This window comes from Crassostrea angulata, chromosome 6 (genome assembly GCF_025612915.1).
Source record: "Crassostrea angulata isolate pt1a10 chromosome 6, ASM2561291v2, whole genome shotgun sequence".
In the NCBI taxonomy this organism is placed as follows: Eukaryota; Metazoa; Mollusca; class Bivalvia; order Ostreida; family Ostreidae; genus Magallana; species Magallana angulata.
In genome coordinates this window covers 15,737,688-15,764,450 of record NC_069116.1, presented here as the reverse complement: position 1 = coordinate 15,764,450, position 26,763 = coordinate 15,737,688, and the positions used below count along the sequence as shown (strand labels likewise).

General features: G+C 32.0%; 1 protein-coding gene across 1 annotated transcript; it reads right to left on the bottom strand.

Moving 5' to 3' along the window:
• Positions 1–259: 259 nt before the first annotated feature.
• On the bottom strand, positions 260–26,763 carry LOC128187075 (solute carrier family 13 member 2-like). The gene is made up of 21 exons (XM_052857167.1): positions 26,580–26,763; positions 25,979–26,171; positions 25,782–25,823; positions 25,454–25,620; positions 24,622–24,706; positions 22,868–22,994; positions 21,499–21,549; positions 21,219–21,346; positions 13,281–13,430; positions 12,330–12,445; positions 11,489–11,628; positions 11,201–11,315; positions 10,177–10,365; positions 9,311–9,430; positions 8,334–8,417; positions 8,030–8,134; positions 7,546–7,622; positions 1,557–1,681; positions 1,230–1,391; positions 854–991; positions 260–650 (listed from the first exon to the last, which is right to left on the bottom strand). Exons 1-21 carry the CDS (start codon positions 26,669–26,671, stop codon positions 462–464), a joined length of 2,595 nt encoding a protein of 864 aa, XP_052713127.1. The 5' UTR covers positions 26,672–26,763; the 3' UTR covers positions 260–461.

Genomic DNA, 26,763 nt, shown 5'->3' with positions numbered 1-26,763 from the left:
AGACATTAAGCTCGTCTTTTGACTTTACTAGGTTGGTATTAATACAAAATTTACAACATGACAACTAGTTGTCATGTTGTAAATTTTGTATTAATTCCCACCTAGTATATTCAAAATTTACAACACGACAATAGGATAAAATGTGTTACGTGATTGCCTCTATTAAAGTTTACTGGCAGATTCAGCTTCTTTTTCTTCTTTTTCATGCCATTCTTTCTTATCAGTCTGAATAATATCTAACATTATTTTTTCATCGACAAATCAAAACACAAAAGTTTTATTACTTGGCCTCATCATATATGGGCTGCAATTACCCGTTTCCGAATACAGACAATAACAAATCTTATAATGTACATTGAAAGCTCGCAATAAAAATCAAGAGCTAAAATATTATATTCAACAATTTGATTTGGGTGATGGATATGAAATGGTCGACATATTCGAAGTTAATCTTTAAAACGTCACATTGTGGTGTATATATTTGTTGTACCATTATCGGGAAGACTGGTGTTTATTTCAATAGAAGTCTTTAGGAATTTCTCAGCCCAGTCAGGAAACTCGTCCAGTTTGTAGTAAGGAATCCCCCACGTATTAACGGCAACCGTTACAACCACAACACAGATAATGTTCAGAATAAACCCAACTTTTACCTTGAAAATGAAGACATAAACACGTAATGTAATAATCATGCAGCAAAATATCAATATGCGAATCGACTATTAGCCGGTGATATAAGTACTTGTATTTCCACTGGACAAATATATAATTGAAGAAGTAATCGCATGATCCAATTTGATAATTCATATTCAATTGCAAATATTTTCAATTTAACATATGTATGTGTATCACCTACCATATCAATCACTTTCAAGTATCCATAGGAAAAGGCGAGAGTATTTGGGGGCGTGGCAACAGGCAACATAAAGGCGAATGAGGTTGATATGGCTGCGGGTAACATGATATAAATGGGGTTCTTGTGTATTCCAATAGCCTAGAAACACAGAGAGGAGAATAGCCAATTAAATTATCGGTTGATCTATCAATGGCTTTTAGCGAAATATTATAAATTTATACTACTGCATGGAAGGAAAATTTAACCAAAAGAACTGCCTCTGAAATGTTACCAAGACCAACTGCAACGTTGAAATTGTGATATGTGTTATTATTAATTATGCGTTAAAATCTTCTTTATCGAACAATTTTCACCTATCACTATGTAAGTAACTTACGAGCTCGGCAAGGATTGGGAGAATCAGCGTGGAAATGGCGGTGTTACTCGTCACTTCCGTTGCAAATGAAGCTATCAGAGAAAGTACAAATACCATCGACCATTCATTGATGTCTTTTATTGCAGACATTTGATCGGCAAGCCATTGGGACAGGCCTGAATCCTGCAAAAAATCGATTTCTTAATCGAAGCATTAATTTTAAGATTTCCACATTTGAAACTTATACCTAAGTGACAAATAGATCAGGGCTTTAATCCTATCTGAGGATGTTCCATGCACTCAGGTGGCACCCTCAAATACACCGATTTTAAATGTTGTGGTCTTTACCGTACATGCTTTTGCTAAAGCAAATCCTCCTCCCATAAGAAGGGCAACACCCCAGGGCATGCGTGCTGACACCGTTTTCCAATCTAGTAAACTTGGAATTTCGATGACATCATCAATAGAGTTGCCTGAAAAATATTGATTGTATTTCAGTAGTAAAACTCACAAATTAGGTGTTGGGTAAGTAAAATATTGTCCCCACTTTTTGCATGTCGACACCTTAGGATAATGATGAAGGTACAGATCAAAGGTTGAGCAATATTGACCGGTGTAATGAAGAATAATGACCCCCGTAGAATAATGACCGGGGGTCATTTTTCGACGTAGAATAATGACTCCCCTAGCTGAAGAATAATTGGATTTTTCTGAAGAAAAAAGACCCAGGGGTTATTTTTCTTCATGTTAAACATGAAGAAAAATGACCCCCCCCCCCACCCCCGTATTGGTTACCCCGTAAATAAATCACTGTATATAGTTTTTCATATCCGTCGCAAGCACACACAAAACACTCTTACATTGCCACAAATTGATTGTTAACAGTAACGTCACTTCTCTCGTCGACATACGGCGGGAAATGACACAAATAAAGAAAGATTCATACACAATGAGGATATTGTGTGATAATTAACGAACAATAATCATGAAAGAATAATTGTTGTAATAATACAAGCAATATTCATTGGTGAATTAATTGTCAATCTTAGAATGATACATGTATATATCTTTATTGAAAAATACTAAGGGGGCAGGTATATGCATACTTCTTATTTACATTTCATAAGGAAAGTGATTTTTAAAAAATCATTTTGTGTTTGTTTTGTTTTCTTCTACGTAATACATGAACATCATATTCTAAACATTTGTTGTAATGTTGTATTTGTGATCATGAATAGACTTTATTTTTTTTATAGCAAATGTGTGAAGAGTACCTGACTATAGTAAATCTTAATAGATAATAAACACCGATCGATTATAGTAAGAAAAGATTGTTTCTAAAAGCGTTGATAAAAGGTTAGGGCCTATGTTAGGGGTTTAAATCCCCCTTGATTTTGATCACACGATCTTTATTGTATCCAAAGTAATAGTGGAAATCCTCAATGCAAGTATAATTCATGAACAATATGAACAATATAGAAGATGCGACGGCGAAGCGCGAAGATGCGAAGACGGAAGTGCTAAGTTACGAAGGCAAAAAAGTGATACAACTATGCTTTAACTATATTATAAATGAAACGCAGAGGTTGCTTCAGATGCAGAGCCTGATCTCCATTATCAAGGATGCTAAAGAAATCTCCTCCCTCACTCAAACCTGCTTGATAGATAGATGTGGTTGTTGCTATATGATATAACATGATTCCTATGATATAGTATTGTATATTAATAATATAACAATATAATACCATATGTTATATTGTAAAACGGTATATGATACGATATAATATTGTATCATTTTTTTTATATTTTATGATATGATATTGTATCATGATATTGTTATATATAGGATTTTATATTATGACACAATATTGTATATTATTATATTGTATTATTAATTAATTATTTAATCACAAGATACTATTACATATCATATTGCAATATATAATATTGCATCCTATGATATAATAATTTTCTATGATATTGTATCGTACAGTATTGTATAATATGATGTTGGTTTCTGTAAAATAGAATTATATCAAATGAAATTGTATATATGATATTGTAATATTATAAAATATCGTATCATACGATATTGTATAATGTGATATTGGTTTATATGATATATTATTTATTACATGAAATTGTATTTTATGATGTTGTAATATATATTATTGCATCATATGATACAATATGTTTATATAATTGTAAATATATAATATTTCATTTTATCCAATGATATTGTATCATTTGATATCATACAATGTTGTATCAAATTATATTGTATCATATAATACAATACCATATTATTTATCAAATATGATACAGTATCATACAATACAATATCATACTATATTATACAATACAATAACATATGTTTCAATCTTATGATGTATTATTGCAACATGATATTGTTTCATATAATACTATATTGAATTATGTTTTATGATATTGTATTATTTGATCAAATACAATAATGTATAACACAATACAATGTCATATCATACCTTACAATACATATCTCAGAATTTTTTACGGTATTTTATGGTATTATATGATATATATAGTAAGTATGAAATGATGCAATTTTTAATCTTATATTATTGTATTGATTAACATATGATCATATGATTATTTTACAATTTTTTAACAGATGATATACGATATTGTGTCAAAACAGAATCCATGAATATCCAAGATCATAAAGGATGGTTTTCATCAGGCTTGGGGTAATGCTAAATGTAATGGTAATGCATTGCAATGCATTACATGTTTTCAAAGTAATGCTAGTAATGTGTAATGCCTCAAAATTAGCATTACAAGTAATGCTAATGTAATGCATTACTTTCTAAAATCTAGTGTAATGCTGGCATTACATGGCATTACTATGCATTACTATGCATATTTATGCATGTTCACTTTAAAAAATGTGATGAATAAATGAATAGTTGAAATTGAATTTGATTAAATTTATTTTTAAAGAAGAAGGAAATAATTCTAATTGAGAAAAAAATGTTTTAATTGTACATGTTTGACTAAAAAAGGTTTTTTTAAATTCATTTTTGAATTGTTTATATTACTAAAGATAACAGCACAATTTCATAACATTTTTAAGAGTGTTGTTATTAAGAGTTTTTAATCATTTAAACAATTTACTCCAATTAGTTTGCAATTCAATTAGAAATGTGTCAACAACACACTATGCCCCCAGGATAATCTAAGTATCAAAACAATCTATTGTTATAAGAAGTGCTAAACACCCCAATCCCCTTCCCTTCGATATGTCACAATAGAATAGGAGACAGACATGCACCTTTAAAAGCAAAATGAATGCACTGTCCATCCATGATGAAAATCAATATCACTTCCAATATTATAACCTATTTGAGAATAATCTTACTTATTCTCTCGCTCTCTCTCTCTCTCTCTCTCTCTCTCTCTCTCTCTCTCTCTCTTGTATACTAATTACACTGTACATTAGTTTGGACTGATAGAAAATACAGTCAAGATTTATGTATTTAATCTATTATTGCACTGAATATATCCTAAGATAAAGATCGTCAAACAGTATTTTCCAGTCCAAGCTTTGGCTGCTCCTGCAGAACATTTATTTAGTATAGCCCGGAAGATGGATGCATTTAAAAGATGAACCCTTTGAAACTTCGATCTTGAAGTGCAACAGCAATCTTTTGTCTTAAAGTGTCCTCCGTAAAAAGAAATACGTTTAAAATATATTAAGAAATATAACTGGGAAAAATCATCTGTTTATAAATTTATAAAATTAAGTGTCCAAAATCATAAAGATTTGTGTAATCTGGGGATATATCTATATTTAGCTTTTAAAAACCGCAACAATAATTCATAAATTGTTTTTTGTTACGCATGTTATCCTGTGTCTCTATTTCATATCTGATATTGTATCATGCCAAATGTCTATAAATATCATTTTACTTATGTAATATGTTGTTCATATTGCCACAATATAATTAACGGTATATATTGAGCAAATAAAGAATGACTCTTGTTTATTCATTGAATTTGAACCTGATACTGAGCATGAAGCTGTAGATATGTTAAAGAGTGTTGTATATTTGAAACATTTGCAAAAACTCTATTAGCTTTACTTAAAAAAAAAAGTAATGGTAATGGTAATGCATTACTTTACTCATGTAATGGTAATGTAATGCATTACTTCAAGAAAATCAAGTAATGGTAATGGTAATTTAATGCCCAAATTCATGAAGTAATGGTAATGTAATGCATTACTTTACAATGTAATTCGCCCCAAGCCTGGTTTTCATATAACATGATAAAGGTGGTTTCATAAAGGTAAGGCCTTATAAAGGTGATGCCTCGTCTTGGTGAGCTTTGTAATCTGTGATTACCTATGTTTTATACTTACGGAGCTCTCTATCGTTTAAGGGTTCTGAGGCATATTTGGGAAATTTTATTTTTATAAAATTAATAAAATTAAATTATCCAGGGGGATAGGGTCCGGACCCCCTCTCCCCTTTAACTGCATGAAATTATTAATATTAAATTTCCCAGGGGGACGGACTTCCTCTCCCCCTCTAGATCCATGCATGAACAAGGAGTGTCGCATAATGAAATTAGAATGTTACTGTGTTTAGTCCACAGTAAAACAGATGGCTGGTAAGTGACAGGAGTCTGGAAGTGCATATGTACAAATTATTGTGGACATTAAATTTTGTGTGGAGTAGATAATGATTAGGCATAGCTAGCACTGGTGAACATATATGTCAAATGTACACATTAAAATATTCATAAACATTCATAGTAAGTGCGATGGCCTAGCGCATGCGTACCAAAAATAGCCTGGATTGATCGGAAAATCTTGGCAAGTACGGTGCCTGCATTAAATTCTATTTAATCGACCGAGACTTGCTGAATGCAATCAAAAAAGGTGCCGGCGAAAGTGCGAAGATGCGAAGGCCAGAGTGCGAAGTTGGGAAGGAGCGATAGTAGTATCGCTCCTTCGCATTCGCAACTTCGCACCCTAGGCATCACATCTTCGCGCTTCGTCGTCGCATCTTCGCACTTTTGCTCCTTCGCCTTCGCACTATCGCCTTTGCAACTTCGCATCTCCGCCCTAAGGTCGAAGTGGCCCTATCGGAACACTATAGATATATGTAACTGTAATCGTTAAAGGGGCATGGTCACGATTTTGGTCAAATTCTATTTTTCTGTTTTCATTATTTACAATGCTTAAGGAAAGCATTTCTACTGATCAAATGGAATTTGAGGGTCAGTTGTAAAGTTATAAGCAAGATACAGGGCTCACAATACTTTGTCATGTAAACAAGGCTCGTGCCCTGTTGTTCTTTACATAGGTTCAATATACCAGTAAAAAATCTTTTCAAGCTGATTTGTCTATCGTCTTATTCATTGTAAGCATAAATAAACAGTTCCTTACGTTTAACATATTCAATACAATTTCATACAAATTGGAATTTTTACTCCAACATTTAAAATGTAAACAAAAGCTTCGTTTACATAGCAAAGAATTGCAAGCTCTGTAACTTGCTTATAACTCAACGAATGACACTCAAATTTTGGTTGCTTAAAAAAAGCATTGTGAACATTAAAATCGGAAAAATAATTTTTGACTAAAATCGTGACCATGCCCCTTTAAGATGACAACCATACCCCGATACAATACGTTAATGTCTTGTTATAATGGAAGGATTTTTATTTTCTAAGATATACCCCTTCTTTCACTTTAAGTTTATTTGAACATGAATTAAAATTTCTGTTACTTTCTGTAAACTGCAGCAGTAAAAATTACAATAGTGTAAAGACTATTTCACAAATAATACAAAAAATATACTGAAAACTTTAATCTACAAGGGGGTCATTATTCTACAGGGGTAACTTTTCTTCATGTGGAGTGTGCTCATTTTTATGAAAATGACACTTATTCTTCAGGCAAAGGGGTCATTTTTCTACGTAGAATAATGACCGGGGGTCATTTTTCTGCGTAGAATAATGACCGGGGGGTCATTATTCTACGTCGAAAAATGACCCCCGGTCATTATTCTACGGGGGTCATTATTCTTCATTACACCGGAATCAAAAATGTTGGTGTTCACAACATTGGTAAGGTTTATGGGTTCTTTTAGGCATACATGATTGATCCAATAGAAGTTTGAATTAATTACCAATAAATCGAAAAAAATATATATATCGAGTTTCCATAGACTCATTCAACATAGTGATAGAAAACTAACTTCACTACATCGATGAGTGTCGTTTTAAAGATGCAAAACATGTTTTATTGTATGTAAACATTGACATATAGTTAAGATAAAGACGAACGCACCCTTCTCTCTCCTTCTGCTTGGAAATATGAACAAACTGATCATAATCATTACAGCAGGAACCGAATCTCCAAGGTACCTAGGGAATGATTTTTCATTGAATGAATGAAAGAAAAAAGAGCACTTAGATCAGTCATACCTTCCTTCATTTTAAAGTTTTTTTCTGAAAAAATGTTTCTTCATTTTAAAGATTTACCTTTAAATGTATATGCAAGGCATACCTAGAAGAAATACTTCCAAAGTACTTTTATGAAGTGACTGATCCAACTATGTTAGAAAGAATGGGTCAAAGATTTTGGATCATCAATATTTCGTTTCATATAGAAATTGGACGTTCTCAATGTTGAAAATGAACAAAACAAACTCAAAATGTTAACATTTTACCGATATGTTTATATTCTCAGGTACAAAAATAACTATTCTAATTTATCTACAGAGAGTATTTGACTCGTTCATACCACTGATATTGCTGAATGTTATTCTTACCCATGTTCGAAAAAAGAGCCCCAACCAGGAAAAAACTCGGGTTCCCGGGAAAACCATAAAAGGACTAGAATGACGAAGTGAAAGAAGACGGCTTTCTCTGCAAATCTATTTAGTTTGGATATTGTAAACAAACAAATCTATCGATTGGAGATACATGCAAGATATTTAAAATAAATGTTAAATATAACAAAACATTTTGATGAAAGTTTGTCTATTTAAAATTGTTTTAAATTAATATTTATCCCTCTTTACATTGTAAATATAGAAACATCCTAATATACTATATAATCCAAAAAAATCGTACGTTATATCTCCGAGTTTGTTGTATTCCATCCTGATTACATCTTGAACTCGAGTAGTATCTTCTTTGTTACAACTGAACAGTTGTCTAAAAAAGAGTTGTAAAGACTGGGCAATTTATCTACTTATTGAAAATATAACGTTCCTATCAGGAAAAACATTAATTTCTTACAAAAATGTTCTAACTATCCCCAAACAAAATACACAAGGTTCTGCTTAACAAGACCAAAAGCCCCCCCCCCCCCTTTCCAATTTTTCATAGACTTATTCATAATGATATCAACCGTACAACGTCACTTTAATTAATTATTTCCTAATAATCTTTAGGAAGAATAAAAGGCACATGTATAACTCTATCTGTTCATAAAAAAAGATAAAAATAAAAAAAAAGCATTGCCTCCGATCGGTTCACGGACAAATGTAATATATTTATGTTTAAAATAATTGAAATGGTTTATTAGTTGTCCAAGTTAATTAATATTGCAACCCCCTGATGATAAATTTCAAAGTTTATTAACAATCCTATCCCCAGTGGGCAAAGAGGGACAATGCTTTATAGATGGATTCAAACATAACACGATAAAAAGCATTCTAATAACTATTATTCTACTAATATAAGAGAAAGCTAATAAGTCGGTGTTATTATTTTTTTTTTTACACATGAACACTGAGTTTAAGAAAGGGGTTTAAAATTCCACACAGATGTAATCACTCTATCGTAGAGAACATGGAAATTAAATTTAAGTTTATAGCAGTTTCGAGTTTTTTGAACACTGGAGGCAATAATTTTGTATATCATTTGATGTACATACAGCAAAGCCATTTAGCTAAATAGTTCGTATTGCTAAAGTGAACGAAATGATACATGCCCTCCTAGTAGAGACAACAAAGTTCGAAACAACATTTATTTGCTCTCCATTGTAACTAAAATAAATTAATGAATTTTCCAATTTAAGAACAAATGTTTCTGATGATACTCACTTGACTCCAAAGAAGTAAATTTGGAGGACCACCCACGTAATAAGACAAGTTACAACTGCTATAGGAAACCCGAAGATGAACCACGAAGTGAAAGTTATCACCGACTGACCATCAGACATCCTGTTTAAAATGAACACAACAAAATTGTAACGGAATTGAAAAAAATCAGTTAATTTTATAAATAAAATATATTTTGGATGGGGGGGGGGGGGGGCTCATTATTTTCAACAAGTTGCGAACCACCCAAGCTATTCTTAAACGTATTCACCACCCTTTAATTAGACTTTTGCAAACCAGGAGAGGTAGTTGGTTATGATATTTAAATTTTGTCTTTTTTAACGAAATAAAATCAATATATCATAAGCCATAACATAAATTACGGCTTAGAATGATATTAGGTTATAAACAAAGATTCACTAGTCTAATAATCATTAATTAAGTAAAGTATGAATATATGAAGATTTATCATCAAATAAATAAACAGGCCAGATGATCATCTTGAAATAAATGTATTAAATTAAAGCCTATATTGAATGATTAGCAGTTAATAATAATGAAATGTCTCAACACAATGCGATTGATCTGTGAGAGATACGAGTTGAAGTGAAAATCGGTTAAATGTAAAATGTAAATCAATTCGACACTAGAAACAGAATTTGTGATTAAAATATAACCAATGTATAGAATTGACAAAAAAGTTTAATGGATTGTTTGTTGAAAAAAAATACGATAGCAGCATGAAGATTGAAAAAAATTAACAGGAAACTGAAAGATTGATACACAAAGATTTCCTAATAAGATATATGTTTTTGAAGGATTGTTAGACAAAGAAATCCCCATAAGAAAGATAAAGTGGATAAACTTACAAGTCCGCCTGTCCTTTAATGACTAAATTAGGACCCGTACCGGTCAGGGTTCCAATTCCGCCACAGTTTGACGCATAGCAGATACACAGACAAAATGCTTTACAGAACCTCTTTGAAGCAGGGTCTAGACTCTCAAAGTCAAAACTGTATTCAGTTTCAGTCTTTTCGGGTTGTTCAAAAACTTCCACCCTGTTTCGGTTTAAAAATAAAACGTCAAAAATATTTAATAACTGCAACATAAGCATTGTCATAAATGATACTTAATTCAGTTTTATTTATTTTTCAATAGAAGATAAAAAAAAATCCAGTAAGTTCAAACATAATCAAAATATACAAACAGCGACAGCGTACCTATAAAAATAATGCAAACTATAACTGTGTAAGAAGGCTTCGTGCTCAACAAATTACACATCAAGTCTACCATGACAATTTAAAAACGATTTTTTTAACAACTTTTATCTGATAGGAAAAATAATCGAAATATTTTATACATCTTTGTAAAGAGCTCGTCTTCTAAAGGAAATTGATATGGTCTGAAAATGGTCATGACCATCCAGTCCCCTTAAGGTGGAATAACACATCATCACAAAATGGCTGACCTCTGATCAAAACGACATTTCGTTTTATCGAAACGATTTCTTCGACGTTGACATGTAGTTCACCCCATAGCGTCAAGCTTGTGATCAAATAGAAAATAATAAATAAAAAAGAAAAGAGTGTCAGGCTTGTGAGCTGTACATCCCGAATTGGAATCCCGCGAGGGTTACATATGTACAGATTTGCTATCATTATATCTTCATAATAAAATAATTTACGGTTAATTTAATGATTTTTGCCTTGTGTGTTATTCCACCTTAAAAGGAAAACGTATAGACAAGCTTTGGCATCCTGCAAATGTTACACTTCTTTGCACAAACTTGAGGCAGGGAAAGTTCCTTTTTTTAGATTTCATTACGTGTGGATTTATCTTAAATGCCTCATCATACCATATTAGTATAATTTTACAAGTAACAAGTCCGCATACTTGTCTTTGTTTGAACCATTTAGTTGAGTGACATCGTCGTTTTCGACACTGCCTCCATTTTTCAGTTTGTCTTTAGTCAGCAAGGTCTCTGTCACAGCTTCTTCAACATCTTTGTCTACAAAAAAATGTTTAAGTAACAATATCAATTTGTGATCTTATCTAATTGTACGAAAACATACTCTTGTTGCTTAGAAATGCTCATAATCTTATCTATATTCTCTCAGCTGAGTCGATCCATGAAATCACACGATAACCGAAACTTCGATATTAATAGGTTAAAATGCTTACCTTCTTTCAGATGTTTGTGTTTTGTCTCCATGAGTTGAACAATGACAGCCTGGGCTATAGGAATCATCATCGCCGTTGTAGCTGTGTTACTTACCCACATGGACAGGAAACACGTAATCAACATGAAGCCAAGCATCAACCTGCAATGGTTAAGGAGGGTTTCTTGAACCGACTTGTTTATTCAAAAACATGTTAAAAGATAAAAGGCAATAAATATGAATTTTTTCCATGTTGTTTTTTATGCAAATTGGACTCACAGGTATAAAACAGAGCATTTTTAACCTATTAGAACTGCGAAGCTGCAAACTTAACCGAGATTTAAAAATCTTTGGAAATTTGAAAGGGTCATTGCTGCCCATCCTACAGTCGTTTGTTGAGGAAATGGTTGAACTTTACACGTTTAGATCTAAGTGGCAACAACTTTGTCTCAAAAACAAGTACTCTATTCGTAAAATAAATGAAAGACCCTATCACAACCTGATTGCTTCTGACATCCATTTTTAGAACAGTTTTGGTCAGTTTAAGCATAACCGAGGTATTTCAAAAACGGTTACAATTTTGCTTCACATAAGTACAAGATGGCCAGACTTCCCACTGAAAGAATAATCATCAGGTAAAAGCATAAGGAAAATACAATAATTATCCTCCGGTAGCGATTTAAAAAAAACATGACGTTATATTAATCCCAATCTAACAAAAAAATTCGGAACAAGCTGGAATAAACATAGATTTTAAGTTTAAATTTGTTTGCTTATTGCAGCCCCGTTCAGTCAGATGTTAAATTTTCTTCCACAGTTTCCACGCACACATTAAAGTGAAAAGAAGAGTGATGAAAATATACCATTTTGGCTGGGATCCCATTAAGAGGAGCAGCCTCAGAGCAATCCGTTTATGTACATTCCATTTTTCTATGGCTATGGCTACACTGAGTCCACCAATCAGAACAAAGATAATATTCTGTAAGTAAATTTGATTCTCAATTTACAATTAGTATTCCGACTTCATTTCAGAAGCCCTATTTCTGTCAATAAAATTATTGACAGTGGGAAAGAGAATGAGAATTATATATTAAATGATTGAAAGGGACAATTGAAAGGGACAATTTGAACTTAACATGTTATTTCTCCATTTTTTATGTCTATAATGGTTGATATGGGTAGTGTTATTGCTTACTCAAAATTTGAAAGTCAAATACACATATATTGAGTTACAAGGAAGATACGGAGTTTGAAATTCTTTGTTTTCAAACAAGCTCGAGTCTTGTCATTGTTTACATACATGTTGTATTTATATGAGTTTCAATTAAATGGCGATCTCTTTTGTTGATAATATTGTTTATGAACACATTGAATCGGTTAAAAATAATTGTGATTTCCTTACTTTACATTATTTGTAAACAAATATAAGACTCGAGCTTTGTTTACTTTAATATAAAATTCAAATTTTGTTCAATCATTTAAAATGCACATGTTAACATAAACATAAAAAATATAACTTGATTTCAAATCGTTTCTAAGCCCTTTTGATACAAATGTGATTTATCATATATTCATTTGAACAGTTTACTTATTTATGAAAAACTTCATTGATCAGTTATAAGTTTACTTAGGGACACTTTTAAAAATTCAATTTTTAAGATCTTTTAAAAGGTTATCTGTAACGAATACTTCACGAAACACATTCAACACTATTGCGCACAAATCATTGATGAAAGCAAGTTTTTTTTTAGTTTAGTTCTGAAATAGTGTGCATATTTTAAATGAAAGCCCCTCCACCCACCATCTTGACTTACATTAGTGTACGTGGAAGCTAGCGTATTGACCTTGCTGACTCCTAACAACGGAAACAAAAATATAGGCAAAAGGGCGGTCACCGCTAGAGGAAGTGCCTCAGTGATCCAAAATATTGCCATCAAGAGAAGACCATAGGCGCAGCTTCCTGTCTACAGAAAAACAAATTTCTTAACCAGAGTGTATTTGCTTTAATGTTTTTTAATAATGCCAGAAACAGGAATTAAGAATATTTATTCATAGAATGCAGATGAATTGGTTTCAGAAACATGAGCTCACAAACGTCATAGATGCAAAACTACCATGGAAACGGAATAAATAAAATTCATCACATATAAAGTAATTATACGTCTAAATAATTTAAACTTACCATTTTAAAGAAGACTTGTTGATTCTTCGTAAAAATGAAAACTATGATTAGAAACAAGATAGAACAATCAGTAAAGTGCTACTTACCTTAGATTGCAAGACAGCAGGCACTGGAAGTAAGAGAATAGGACAAGAAAGAAAAATGATTTTCTTTGAGTTCCTCCTAAGAAAAAGCTTCAAGCCTCTCATTGTTATACTAATATCTTGGCAATTTGTATAAAACTTGCCTACGTATGAACTCTTCTCCTGTTAACTCATCAACAGGCTGAGTTCAACGACTTTAATGTTACAGTGACCGTTTGAGTTACTATTGTATAATATATGATGACTTTTTCACGGACGCGATGGTGCATAAATCCATAGGAATTTTCTACTTATTAAGAAAGCGATAAAATATAGGACTTGGTAAAGATAACTCGGTCTTCTAACAACAGGTCAAATTCAGCTCATGGTAGATTTATTATCTTATTCTCTTATTCTTGTCAAAATGATATTTTTGGCGGAAACGGTCATCATTATTTTTATCTATTGAACAATACTGACCATTTTTTTCATAATCTTACCATCTGGGCATTGATTCGGCACGCCAAATTCACAAAAATGCATTGGGGTATCATTGGGGTAAAAAGACGCACCTGAAAAATATAGTTTTACGATTGTGAAACTATAATGAACAGCTCTTACATGTAACTATAGTAAAAGGAATGTAATTTATAGTTTACAGATGCGAATCTATATTTATCAACAAAATCTATTGCAAACGTTATTTGCAGACAAATAAACATGGATATCATTCGTTAATTTTAGATCATACCGTTAAATATAGTTTTAAAGATGAAAACTATAGTAAACGAATTGCTATAGTACTATAGTTTGTGTTTCGTAAACTATACTGTTTAGCTCATTTTTTGTGTATTTGGCGTGCCATACATTAATTGGTTACAATAATCTTATGATAATATGTACTTGTTTCGAAAAAAAGTAAGATAAAGACTGACGTAAAAAAAGAACTCGTAAAAATGCGGCTTGTAGATCATCTACATGTACCAACTACAAAAAAAAAAAAAGAAAAAAAGAAAAAAAAAAGACAGAAATAGCGAAGGGTCGTTGAAAGCCTAGGTAAATTTTATTCATTCTTACATATATTTTGATTACGATTTTCTATGAATCGTTTACTGATTTCGTATAAATAGGTGTCATCAAAAAGACAAAATAATTGGTTCAACGATTAGATCGGGTATTGTTTAATCAGGTAGTAATTATTTGCTCGAAATAGACCAATCCACACTTTACAATAGTTATGTCTCTTGGCCGCCATCTTTGGCCCGGAAAACCCATAGATTTCTCACAGTAGCTTTTGTAGTTTAGAGGTTTAATACTCTGTCATTTGAAGTTAAAAGTTCGTTTTTCTTTGTGTATTTTGCTTGCCCCAGCATGGGGCAACCCACCGATCGAAGGAATAAATTGAATTCAGAGAGACTTCATCACAGGACGCCCAAATATTTGGTTTCATAAAGAAGGCGAATGTTTGATTTTTCCCTTTTGACCTTTGAGTTGACCCCGAAAATGGGAACAACTTTTGTAAAGTGTGGATTGGAATATTATATATGACCATGTAGAATGTTATAATTATGTTTGCATTATTATGAAACGACGATAGGACCTTACGGATTCAAATCAAACAATGGAGGGTTTTTTAATTAAATGAGATAAAAAGGATATTTAAGGATTTGCAATAATAATACGACAAGGAACAGGGAGCATTTAGCTTTAACAACCGAGTGAATTAGAGAATTATAATGTAGATGTATTAAAATTATTACCGTCTTCCTTGGAAGACGGTATAAAGAGTTGAAATAATTAACAGTCTCCGGGTTGTGCACTTCCTTTCCTTTGTGATTGGTAGAAAATACATGATGTGAAAATTTACATTTATTTCATTGGTTGAAATACTGTTCGGCGCAAGGGAGGTAATTTTCTGATGATCTTTTTCATATACGACTTAACAAATTTCGTAGATTTCAAATCATAAAAAGTGAGAAAACGAAAAAGCAATACAAATTGCTATGAATGAAATTCAGCCTTTGGTTTTCAGGTCCAACTAGTTGACAGTAATATTCTATAATATCTATTTAAATTATTTGTTTTTCTTTTAGCATTGTTTATTCAAATATTTATACAAAATAAAAAAAATTGATGCGGTATGTCTAATATCGGCAAAGTTATTTGCACCTTAGATAGAAAAATGCAGTGGGATAACTTTAATTTTATAAAAATAATACGAGTCTACGACCCTACCTAACATCTCTTTTACCCTAGAGTCGATCAAAACTTACAAGCTCGGGTACGCAGTTCTCAATTTTAGACACGAAGGCTTAAACGACACATGACAAAAAATGTTTCACTCGCCATGCCTTGTAGAGGAAGGTGACATTTATATAAAAAGAATTAAACTGTCTTTGATAACTAATTGTTGTTTAGGGTTTGTTCTAAAGACGGTAACCTTTTACAAAAAGCTAAACTTGTCTGTTCTTTCTTTCAAAAATACCAGGGGTTAACAACCTAAACTGTGAAAATGCATTAGTTTGCAAAATCACGTACCTCTGTCTTGGTCTGACCGAGATTTTCAGTCTAAGATAACTGATAATCACAGAAACCTGACATGATATATTTTTCTCATAATAAAAGACATATACCATCTTCCTGATAATATACAAAATGCACATCGCCGCCATCTTTGATTTTGTCAAAACTGTCAAATCAGGTGGAAGTTTCGCTTGAAACTCATCGTTAAAATTATTATGCGATCCTCTCCCACTCTCTATCGGTCCTTTATCTAAGCTCACAACCGATTTAACCAAAGCGGCACATTACACCTTTAATTAATAAAAATCAACTCTCAATCTGCAACTGCATGTAGGTGGATCAAGCATCTGTACTGGCTGTTACTTGTAATGAGTACTTGCTATTTCATCCCTTGGCTAATAAGTTTTTGTTTTCGTTTTAAATCTTTCATCGCTTAAATAAGAGGAGCATTGTACACATGCTCATTCCATGATTTACTGTCACAATGATCAAATAGGGGGATATCTAAAAAAAAGTTTTTTTTAGAATAGGGGATATCTAAAAAAGGTTTTTTTTTTTAATTGCAGCAACAATATGAACGCTGGAAAGAGTAAAAATCACGCGTATGCAAAACCGAACAACAACTGTATCATATTTGGCGTGTACAATATTTGGCGGTAATAAGTTTTTGACCAAGTTGGCGTGAATTTGAATAAATGTATTCCTTTTAGTTTATTTTTTCTGGAGGGGGTAAAATGGTGTCCAATTTTAAGTTACTTTAAGAAATTGATCTGAAATTATAATTCTAAGAAACTGGATGATACCCCGCGGTTAATATGTTAAACCATATATTTTTTTTCATTTTTGCATATACTTGTCCAATTTTTTACTTACTTTCTGCAAAAAATACATGTTTATGGCATTAATTCTGTATGTTGCAGTTGTCTAAAAAATATACTTTTTAAAATTTGATTTTATTCAAGCCAGTGACTGGGTATTTAGTGCATCTCTCTCTAATTTCTGTTCTTTAGCTCAATTTTCAATACAATTTTTATTACTGTCCCAAATAAGAATTTCAGATAAAAGACCCCCTATTAAACTTCTCCGTTTCATGTATGTATACATCTTTTATCCATAAAGACGTAGAAACTAATGATCTGTTCATTTGTCTAAGGTTTACTACCAATCTGTCGCGGTATAAAAATGTATGAAATTAAAATACGCTAGGTTATGCATATTTATTTGCTTATCTATATTACTATAATATTAAAATAAGAGACTCGAATTTTGGGCTTTAATACCGAGAAATCGGAAGAGTACTGTCTTTTGCCTAATACATTTTAAACATCATCGGTATTTGAAGATTACCAGTTTGTTTTTATTTTATCTCAATAAAGCTTCGCTAATTAATAATCAACAAAAATTCCTTTTAAAAATCTGGAAATCACCTTTCTTACAATCTTGCGCATGCACATTACATTCACACTAAATCACGGGAGGCTCTGTAATTTATGTTTCCACAATACTACATTTGCATGGATAAACTCAGAAACGATATTACAAATGCATGTAAATTTTCATTGAAAATTTTTCATATATTCTGTTCATCAAAGGAAATACGTAGGGTAACTAATTTGAAAACCCCGAGAGTTCGAATGTCAACATGGTGTGTAAATATTCGAAGCAAGTAAAAAACGTTGGCGAAAAAGTGTTGAATTCTTCATTAATATGAATCAAATTTTTAGATGAAAGATATTTACAGCCTCAAAATGGTTTGTTATGAATAATTTAACTGTTATATTCAATGCAGCTTCATTAATTTTCTCCAAAATCGTTTCGGAGCGATTCTGTAAATTTTTTGGCTACATTACGGGTATATGGGAGGCATTTTAACTGTGGAGATGGCCTGTCCCGAGACACAGTTAGATTATTCTAACTAAGCAGAGTGTGGTGAAATTAATAGCATTATTGTAGGCTTAAAGCTTGGTTATGTAAATGTAAACAATACGGTGTATTGATGTATCTATTTCGTAAATGTCCGATATCATATGCAATGTCAACCCGTGCACGCACGGGTCAAAGTCTAGTTTTAAACCAAAGTTGTCAGATTCAAAGTATCTGCGCGATGGTCAACTCGCCATACACTTTCCGCGGTGATGTTAATCAGTCAAACTGTAGAGGGTCACCCCGTTCTGGAAAGTTCTTTTCATCAAAACTAAAACCGCACTGAAGTGTTTCTTTTATATTTAGCAACTTTTATGAAACAGGTGAGGAAATGAAAACTAATACCGACAAACAATTTATCGTTTTCATATTTCGCATATAAGATTATCTCAAAGAGCTGTTTTAGGGTTGGCCAGGTTTTTACGTACATGTATATGTGGTTTCTGCTGTCCACCGTCGCACCGTAAAGCATATTATTGAGTTATAAGATATTTAGTCATGGTCTAATAAACTTGATTCAAATCCTAAAATATCAACTGGATTTTAAAGCTGATGTAAATTGCTAATTTTATATCGACCACACAGTTTCAGTGTGATATCTGCTTCCACAATGGGAAAATCTTGATCTGGGTAAAACAATTTTGAACAATATTTTGGTATTGAGAGAGAGAGAGAGAGAGAGAGAGAGAGAGAGAGAGAGAGAGAGAATCACGGCATGTTACTGGTACAAGTTTTCATTGCAGATACGAATCATATCATCAAAATGCTGGGAGTTCTGCTGCTATAACGTCATTTGTTAGAATTTTGTTCAGAAGGTTCTACATGGCTTGTATCAGTGAAACAGATTCGGAAATTTTTGAAATTTTAATTTCATTCTACATGTAAAACTTTATTTTAATTCAAAGAATATATCACTGAAATTAAAACTTTGAAAATAAGACAAAGAAAACATAGATATCAATATATATTTTATTGTCAATATATTGCAATCATTAATGTTTGGAGTGGGTTACTATTAGTGCTTCAGCAAACAGCTTTCTTTAGCTTTTAAAGTGTGTATATTGATCCACCTTCTTTAAATTAATTATAAACAAATTATAAATAAAAACAAAAACATTCCTACATGTAAATAAGGTCCGACTTAAAAAATCAAAAGCTTGGCCATGACAATCCATTTAACAATAACTTGACTCTCCAAAACGAGTAACAATTACCTGTACCTTCCCCCTCAAACAGAATTATGCGTGTATCAAAATGCCATATGGCCAAAAAAAAATTGTAAATAAGGCGTGATATCCATAAAATACAATATCTTGTACAAAGGAAAATGATGTCATATTTCTTACAAACATATGATAATAGTTGAATGCTGTCCCACGTAAATCAAAGTTTTAACGAGGTCGAGTACAGTTCGAGTGCGCATAACTTTGCTCATCTTTTTATTTTCAAGCGGCGTAGGCTTAAAATTATGATTTGTTTTTTGGTTATGTGTTTTATACAAAATGAGCATTATATATAACCTTTATTCGTTCATAAGTTGTGATTTTGTTACTTTAATAGGGTAAAATGCTAAAATGGCACTTACTTACATGGCACTTACTTACATCGTTAACCGGTATTGTAAACTATGCATCAAGTTGAAGAAAAAAAGTAAGATTCACTCATTTATTCGAAGCGTCGATGAATTTTGAAAATGAGAATTTATTGACAGATCATTATTAGAGAAACATTTTATAATTTTAAAAGTGATATACCGTAAAATATGATTTTTATATGCCGATATATACCGCTATATGCCATTATTTTTGTTGTTGTTGAGGAAATCGTTTTTGATATTATCCCTTGACCAAACCACGAGGTAAACATTTATTTTAAATTTCATTATTTGATGACATGTTACAATAGTTTTCAGGATATATAATTGAAAGAAAAAGGAATTCCTAGGGCAAAAATACAAATGGCAAAAATGGCCCCCTAGGAAATCGGGGTTGTAAATAAAAAAAAATTATCTGAAAAAAAAATCATTGAAGTAAAATTACATGCAAGTTTTGTAAAAATATCTAGGGTAGAAATAATAAGACTCAGTCTCTTTAAAGAAATTTGAGGATTTAAACGCCTAAATAATTAATTTGAGGGGTTTTCATCAAAACAGTTTGAGCCCCTGATTAAAATAAAAATTGGTCTTGAATGGTTTAAAAAATATTCAAAAACAGCTTTGTTTGGCACTCTATTTGTGAAATTTAAAAGAAAATTAAAGTTAACTTAAAATATATCAAGTTCTAAAGAGCAACATGATACTTAATTCATTTCATGGATACTTTAAACCTGGGATTTTAATGCTTCACGATTTAATTTCAAAGCATGTCCGTTTTATCACTGCAAGACAACTTGGCAAAATTCATTAAATTGCAGCTTTGATCAATAAGACCCTGATCTATAGTAACTGTACATAAAAATGTAATGGATTTTGCATATCTTTGCTTTGCGGAAAAATTACATAACATTTCCCCGTTTCTATTTGAATAAGACACAAAACTGCGCAAGTTTTATAATTTAAAAGCTATGAAGATGAATCGAATTTCCGAAATATCAGCAAGCTCTATTATACCAAGGTAGATGGTTAATATCAACATTGCCTCCAGACAGAATTACTCCCACATTTCTCAGGTTGGAATCCATGGAAGCAAATTTCTCTGACAATAAGACGGCTACCCCTGTCCCGGCCGCCGGCTCAATCACCAACTGTCAAAGATTTGTTTTGCAATACTTGTAAATGTTGCCAAATTGTTCTTCAAAGATAATTTTTGTTTTGCTTAAAAAGTACTGTAAATACAAAGATTTGGTCTAAAATGAAATCTGTAAAGATTTCTAGACAGCTTCTTACCTTCATTCTTTCAAATACGAATTTCATGGCTTTTATAATTTCCTCGTCATTCTAAAATATTAAACTTGATTGTTATCAGGAAGTACTGATAGGTAAAGATATTATCATTCAAACGAGTTTGACAAAGAGCTAAATATGTACAAAGTTGTAAGGGCTAGCGTTTTATTTCGAGTCATACCACAGTAAAAACATCTTTCTCTACAAGTTCAAGGATGATCGGCCATGTCCGTTTACCCAATTGTTGTATAATCAGCCCGTCAGCTATCGTGTCCAAGAACTGTGGTGTCTCAGGCCAGAGACGTTTTCCTGCATATTTATATGTTTATATATATTAACATAATCGTAGTATCACTATCAATAGTAAAATAGTAACACTATGTTGTTTTCAGTCAAACAAATCAACTTGTGAAGGAACAAATGTTGATAAAATTTGAATCAAACTACGACCTCTATTTTACCTGTTCTGAGACAATTTTCGCACATCTTTCCTTCCGGTTCCACGATGAACACTAACAATACCAAATAAAATGGTTATTATCACCAAACCGCTGCAGTTTTCAAAAGGCACTCAATCTGTGAATTATTTTTGTTGCAGCAATTTATATGCAGAATTGTTCATTTTATCGTATTCCGTTGGTCTGAGAGAGAGAGAGAGAGAGAGAGAGAGAGAGAGAGAGAGAGAGAGAGTCCGTATTTGAGAGGGAGATAAAGATAATTTTACAGTTTGAAATTAGTCTGGTGAAAAACATGGCAGATGCGCTTTTTGAATAGATATTAGCTACGTGCAGTATATAAAATTTCAATTTATTACACCTGTATTCCTACAAAGGCAAACCACAAGATTAAATTTCAACTTGGAATGTATGCTGAAATGTTTTCAGAAAAGGAAACCGGCCATTTTAGGTATGAATATACCAGAAAGTAGCATTTTTTATTTCATGGCTAACGGACGAGAAAGGGGCTATAACAAAAGGATCACATATTTATACCATTTAAAACATCTATTTAAATTCATGCTTGTCAATCAGTTACTTGCAACATTTTTCCATAAATTCATCAGTTAATATAAACAAAATACTAGTTCACAAACCTATTGATTATTGATCCTTTCTTTCCCTTTTTAAAACGAGTATCATCACTCGTGTTATAAATATTCTGTTTATCCTTAAATCTATATAAAATATTTTAAAATATTTAAATAGACATGAAAATAGGAATTAAATAATTTTCCTTCTATCACTTTTGGGCCTATGCCTTTCTACAAATAAAAATTACAGTGTTATAAGATATTATGAATAAATGAACGAAATTTAATCTTAAAATAAAATAGCGTCAGAATACTCAAATAGACAACTAAATATACTAAGCTAACTTTGTGCAACCGATTACCATCGTTTTCACTGAGTCATTGCTTTACAGTTGTCATCTCTAGGAAGAATATTTAAAAAAAGATATTTTTGTATTGTCACTCTTTCTTCCTTGTTAAAATATAGTGCATTTTCATGTGGAATTTGGTTTTCTTTTATATATTTTAAAGCTGAAGTTTAGTAACTTACTAAGTATCTTGTTTATCTTTCTTTTCATATATTACTTATTTCTTCTCCGTAGCTTGCATGCACTTATAATTCTAATAAGCATTACAGGGTATTTTGAGTAATATACCTTCAATACATAAACTTGACACTTAAATTCTTTACCTTTAATACTTGAGTAAAATGTTGTTTGATCTAAATAAGATTCTTATAATTATTTTACTATGATACTGAATAAGGGTCCAGCAATGTATTATGTTTTCTTAACTTATGGTAATTGATTCTTCACGTTTACCCTTGATATCTGGTTTGATGGCTTTAGCTGCTACTGCTATTCCTGCTGCCATTCCTCCACCGCTCACAGGAACAAAGATGGCATCCAATTGCGGAACTTGGTTCAAAAATTCTGTTGCTATTGTTCCCTACAAGATATATGAAATCTACTTATTGGCATGTCAAATATTTCTATACTTCTGTATACTTTAAATGTTTACAATGTTTTACTAATGCATTTCTTATGATAAAAAAACATGTGGTGTCAGTCGAAGAGAAAGAAGAAAGATACAGAGCTCACAATTCCTTGTAAAGTAAACAAGACTCTGGTAATACCAGTAAATGTTCTTATTCTAGCTAATTTTTCTATTTGTTAACATGAGCTTTGTTTACAAAACATAAAACTGTATCTCCCTTATATTTCGACGTCTGACAATGAAACTTTGCTTATTTGTTATTTGAAATACCTTACTGTAGCATTGTAAACATTGAAAACGAAAAAATTAATTTTGACCCAAATCGTGACCATGCCCCTTTAAGAGGGAAAAAGCAAAATTTTGTAACCTCTTTACCTCGGTCACATCTTTGATAGTCAAGACTTTTCGGTCCACTTCGCTCTTCATAAACCCTTGGCAGATTTCATTACGAAAACTCGGTGATGTGGTGGCTCTATCTAGCGAGCAACTTGCGCCCTTTGCATATTTACATTTTAATCGAATTAGACAACGGTTATATACACATCATGGCATTATACTGTAAAACTTGAAAACATGTTGACTACCGAATATCGGAACATAATTAACGATGCTATTAAACACGAATTAAGTTAAAACCTAGGGAAAGCACGGAATGTTTTATTCAGTGTTTTGTAAGGACCTGTATCGGGATTGAAAAAGTCGCCGATATATATATATATATATATATATATATATATATATATATATATATATATATATATATATATATATATATATGAAAGCTTTCATGCCATAAAACCAGGTCTCGACGTCATGAATATTGCAGACCTAAGAAATTAAATTAAAACAGAACTCATTGAACCTTTAAAAGCAATAACCATAAGCAGGAACGTATATAATAACGGGATAGGCAACTTCTACATTCGCCATGTTTACTTCTCATGAATGTTTTATTCATAGTGTTTTGTAAGGACCTGTACCGGGAACGAAAAAATCGCCGATATAAATGAAAGGTTTTATGCCATAATATCAGGTCTCGTCTTCGTGAATATTGCGGACCAAAGAAATTAATTTAAAACAGAGCACATTGAACCTTTAAAAGCAATAACCATGAACAGCACCGTATATACTAACGGGATAGCCAACTTCTACATTCACCATTCTACTTCTCATGCTATCACGCGAACTTTGACAAAGTAGAACTCTGCTCAATCCCAGCAAAATATATCGGTTTTCAAATCGATCTGGTTAGGCCATCGTTGAGGAGGCACTGTACTCGAGAACTTGTGTCTCAACTTGTTAAAAGCACCGAATGTTTTACCAAAGATAATGTTTTCTTTTAAAGTTTATATTTACCAGCGCTGCGATGGGACCAGCTACTCGCAGCTGCAGCAATTATATAAAGGAGCTTGTCTCCGAGTTTTTGTAATGAAATCTGCCAAGGGTTTATGGAGAGTAGAGTGGACCGAAAACCCGTGGCTAGCGAAGATGCCTCGGTTCCAATAACATTTTTTTTTAAAGCAAAATGACAGTTCACTACCATATACTTCCACGAAATCATTTAGAAGTTCATAAATACCTGCCCGGCCATTATGTCATAATCATCAGAGGAGGAAATGTAAGGGATATTCTTTTCTCGGGAAATTCGATCACATGTCTTTATTCTGTAAGAAGTAATAGAATACATTTGTTGACGAGACTACGCATGCAAAAAAAAGGATCCCAACTAAGCATGTTACATAATTTGTGACAATCATCGCCAAATATGTCCGTGAATATATGTAACGAATTTTTATGTCGAACATAGCCTTTAAATAGTTAAAGATGTTTTTGAGCCAATTTGGCTCTGGAATCGTTTACTACATCTTGATCTTAAAAGGACATAGTCACGATTTTGGTCAAATTCTATTTTTCTGTTTTTATTATTTACAATGCTAAGAATTGCATTTCCAATGATCAAATATAATTTGAGAGTCACTCATAGTTAAAAGCAAGATACAGAGCTCGTGCCCTGTTTTTGTTTTCATAGGTTCAATATACCAGTAAAAATCTTTTTCAAGCTCACTTGTCTATCTTTTAATTCATTTTAAGCATAAATAAGCAGTTCCTAACGTTTAACACATTCACTTAGGTCTAAAACTGGATTTTTTTTACCTTAACATTAAACGAACGCTTTGTTTACATAACAAGAATATTAAACTCCGTAACTCACATAACTCGACGAATGACACTCAAATTTTGGTTGTCTATTAAAAATGCCTTACTGAAGCATTGTAAATATTAAAATCGAAAAAAACATGTTTTTATCAAAATTGTGACCACGCCCCTTTAGATGCCTCACTCAAAGCGTTTGTATGAATAAGTTACTTCCTGGCTAGATCACATATTGATGGAGACCAAAATAAACTGACCTATCCGCGTATGTCGGCTCACAGTAAACAATATTGGCCCCATAAGATGTGATGGCTTGACATTTGGATTTGGGGGTGTTCTTGGTGACCACTACTGTACAATCCAGGTCAGTCAGTGTCGAGGCCCATGCTAACGCCTGTCCATGGTTTCCACTGCTATGGGTAATCTTTGTAAAAATCAAATTAGAAATATTTGTGTTATATACACAAATAAAAGCTTTTATATTTTCATATCAATATGTTAAACAAAATGAGAAATAAACGTTTTTTTTGTATTAAAATAATCTAGATCTGTATATCAAACGTCATGATAATCCGAAGAACTCACAACTCCATGTAGGTTCGGGTTTTTAGCCTTCTGCTTCAGTACCTTTATAAAAAATCAATCTTGAATTTAAAATAGGATGATATTTAAGTTAATGAAATAAAAATCATTTTAACTTATTGGTTGTCTTATTTTCTCTCCTTTTTGTTGGTTTGATGAAAATGAATATATATGATGAATCCTTTAACGTGAAGAATTACCGCATTTAGGGCACCCCTAGCTTTGAAAGATCCCGTTTTCTGAAAACTTTCGGCTTTGAAAAACACTTTGCGCCCAATAGCTCTGTTGAGAGTTGAACTTGTAAAGACTGGAGTTTCGTGTATAAAGGAGGAAATTCTGTTTTCTGCTGCCAAAATGTCACTGTAAGTTACCCGAAACTCGGTTGACATATTCCTGAAGGTAAAATGGACAAAATCCAGATCATTCATTCAAAACAAATTTCTAAAATTTTCAAAATATTTACATTTCACAATAGCAAAATGAGATAATAACGTTTGCATGTAAAATGTTAAAAAAGTATTAGATTGATACAATTTATTGATTTATTACGAACAAATAAATGTTAAATTATTAACGAGAAGATCGAGTATATAAAATTAAAAACCTTTTAAACGTATGAAATATACACGAGGGCTGTCCGAAAAGTTTGTGGACAATCGCATTTTTGCCATTTTAAATGGGTTTATGTATTTATAAATATAAAGAGACTTATTCTATGATGTTAGTTGCATATCGAAATACTTATTTTCATCATTATAAATTGTCATCTTTATCTATATAATTTTTAAGTAATATACTTACTGGTTTAATTGAATAGTAAGCTCCAGTTTTAGAGTATAGATAACCTTTTCTCTGTAATTTGAAATAGCTGTATGTGCTTTTTCAAAGTCCATGGCTATTGGTTTAAAAACATCTTTTTTACGACGTAGATTTGAGAAAATTAAATTTTTTTGGAATTCAATTTAAGGAGCACATACAGGTATCT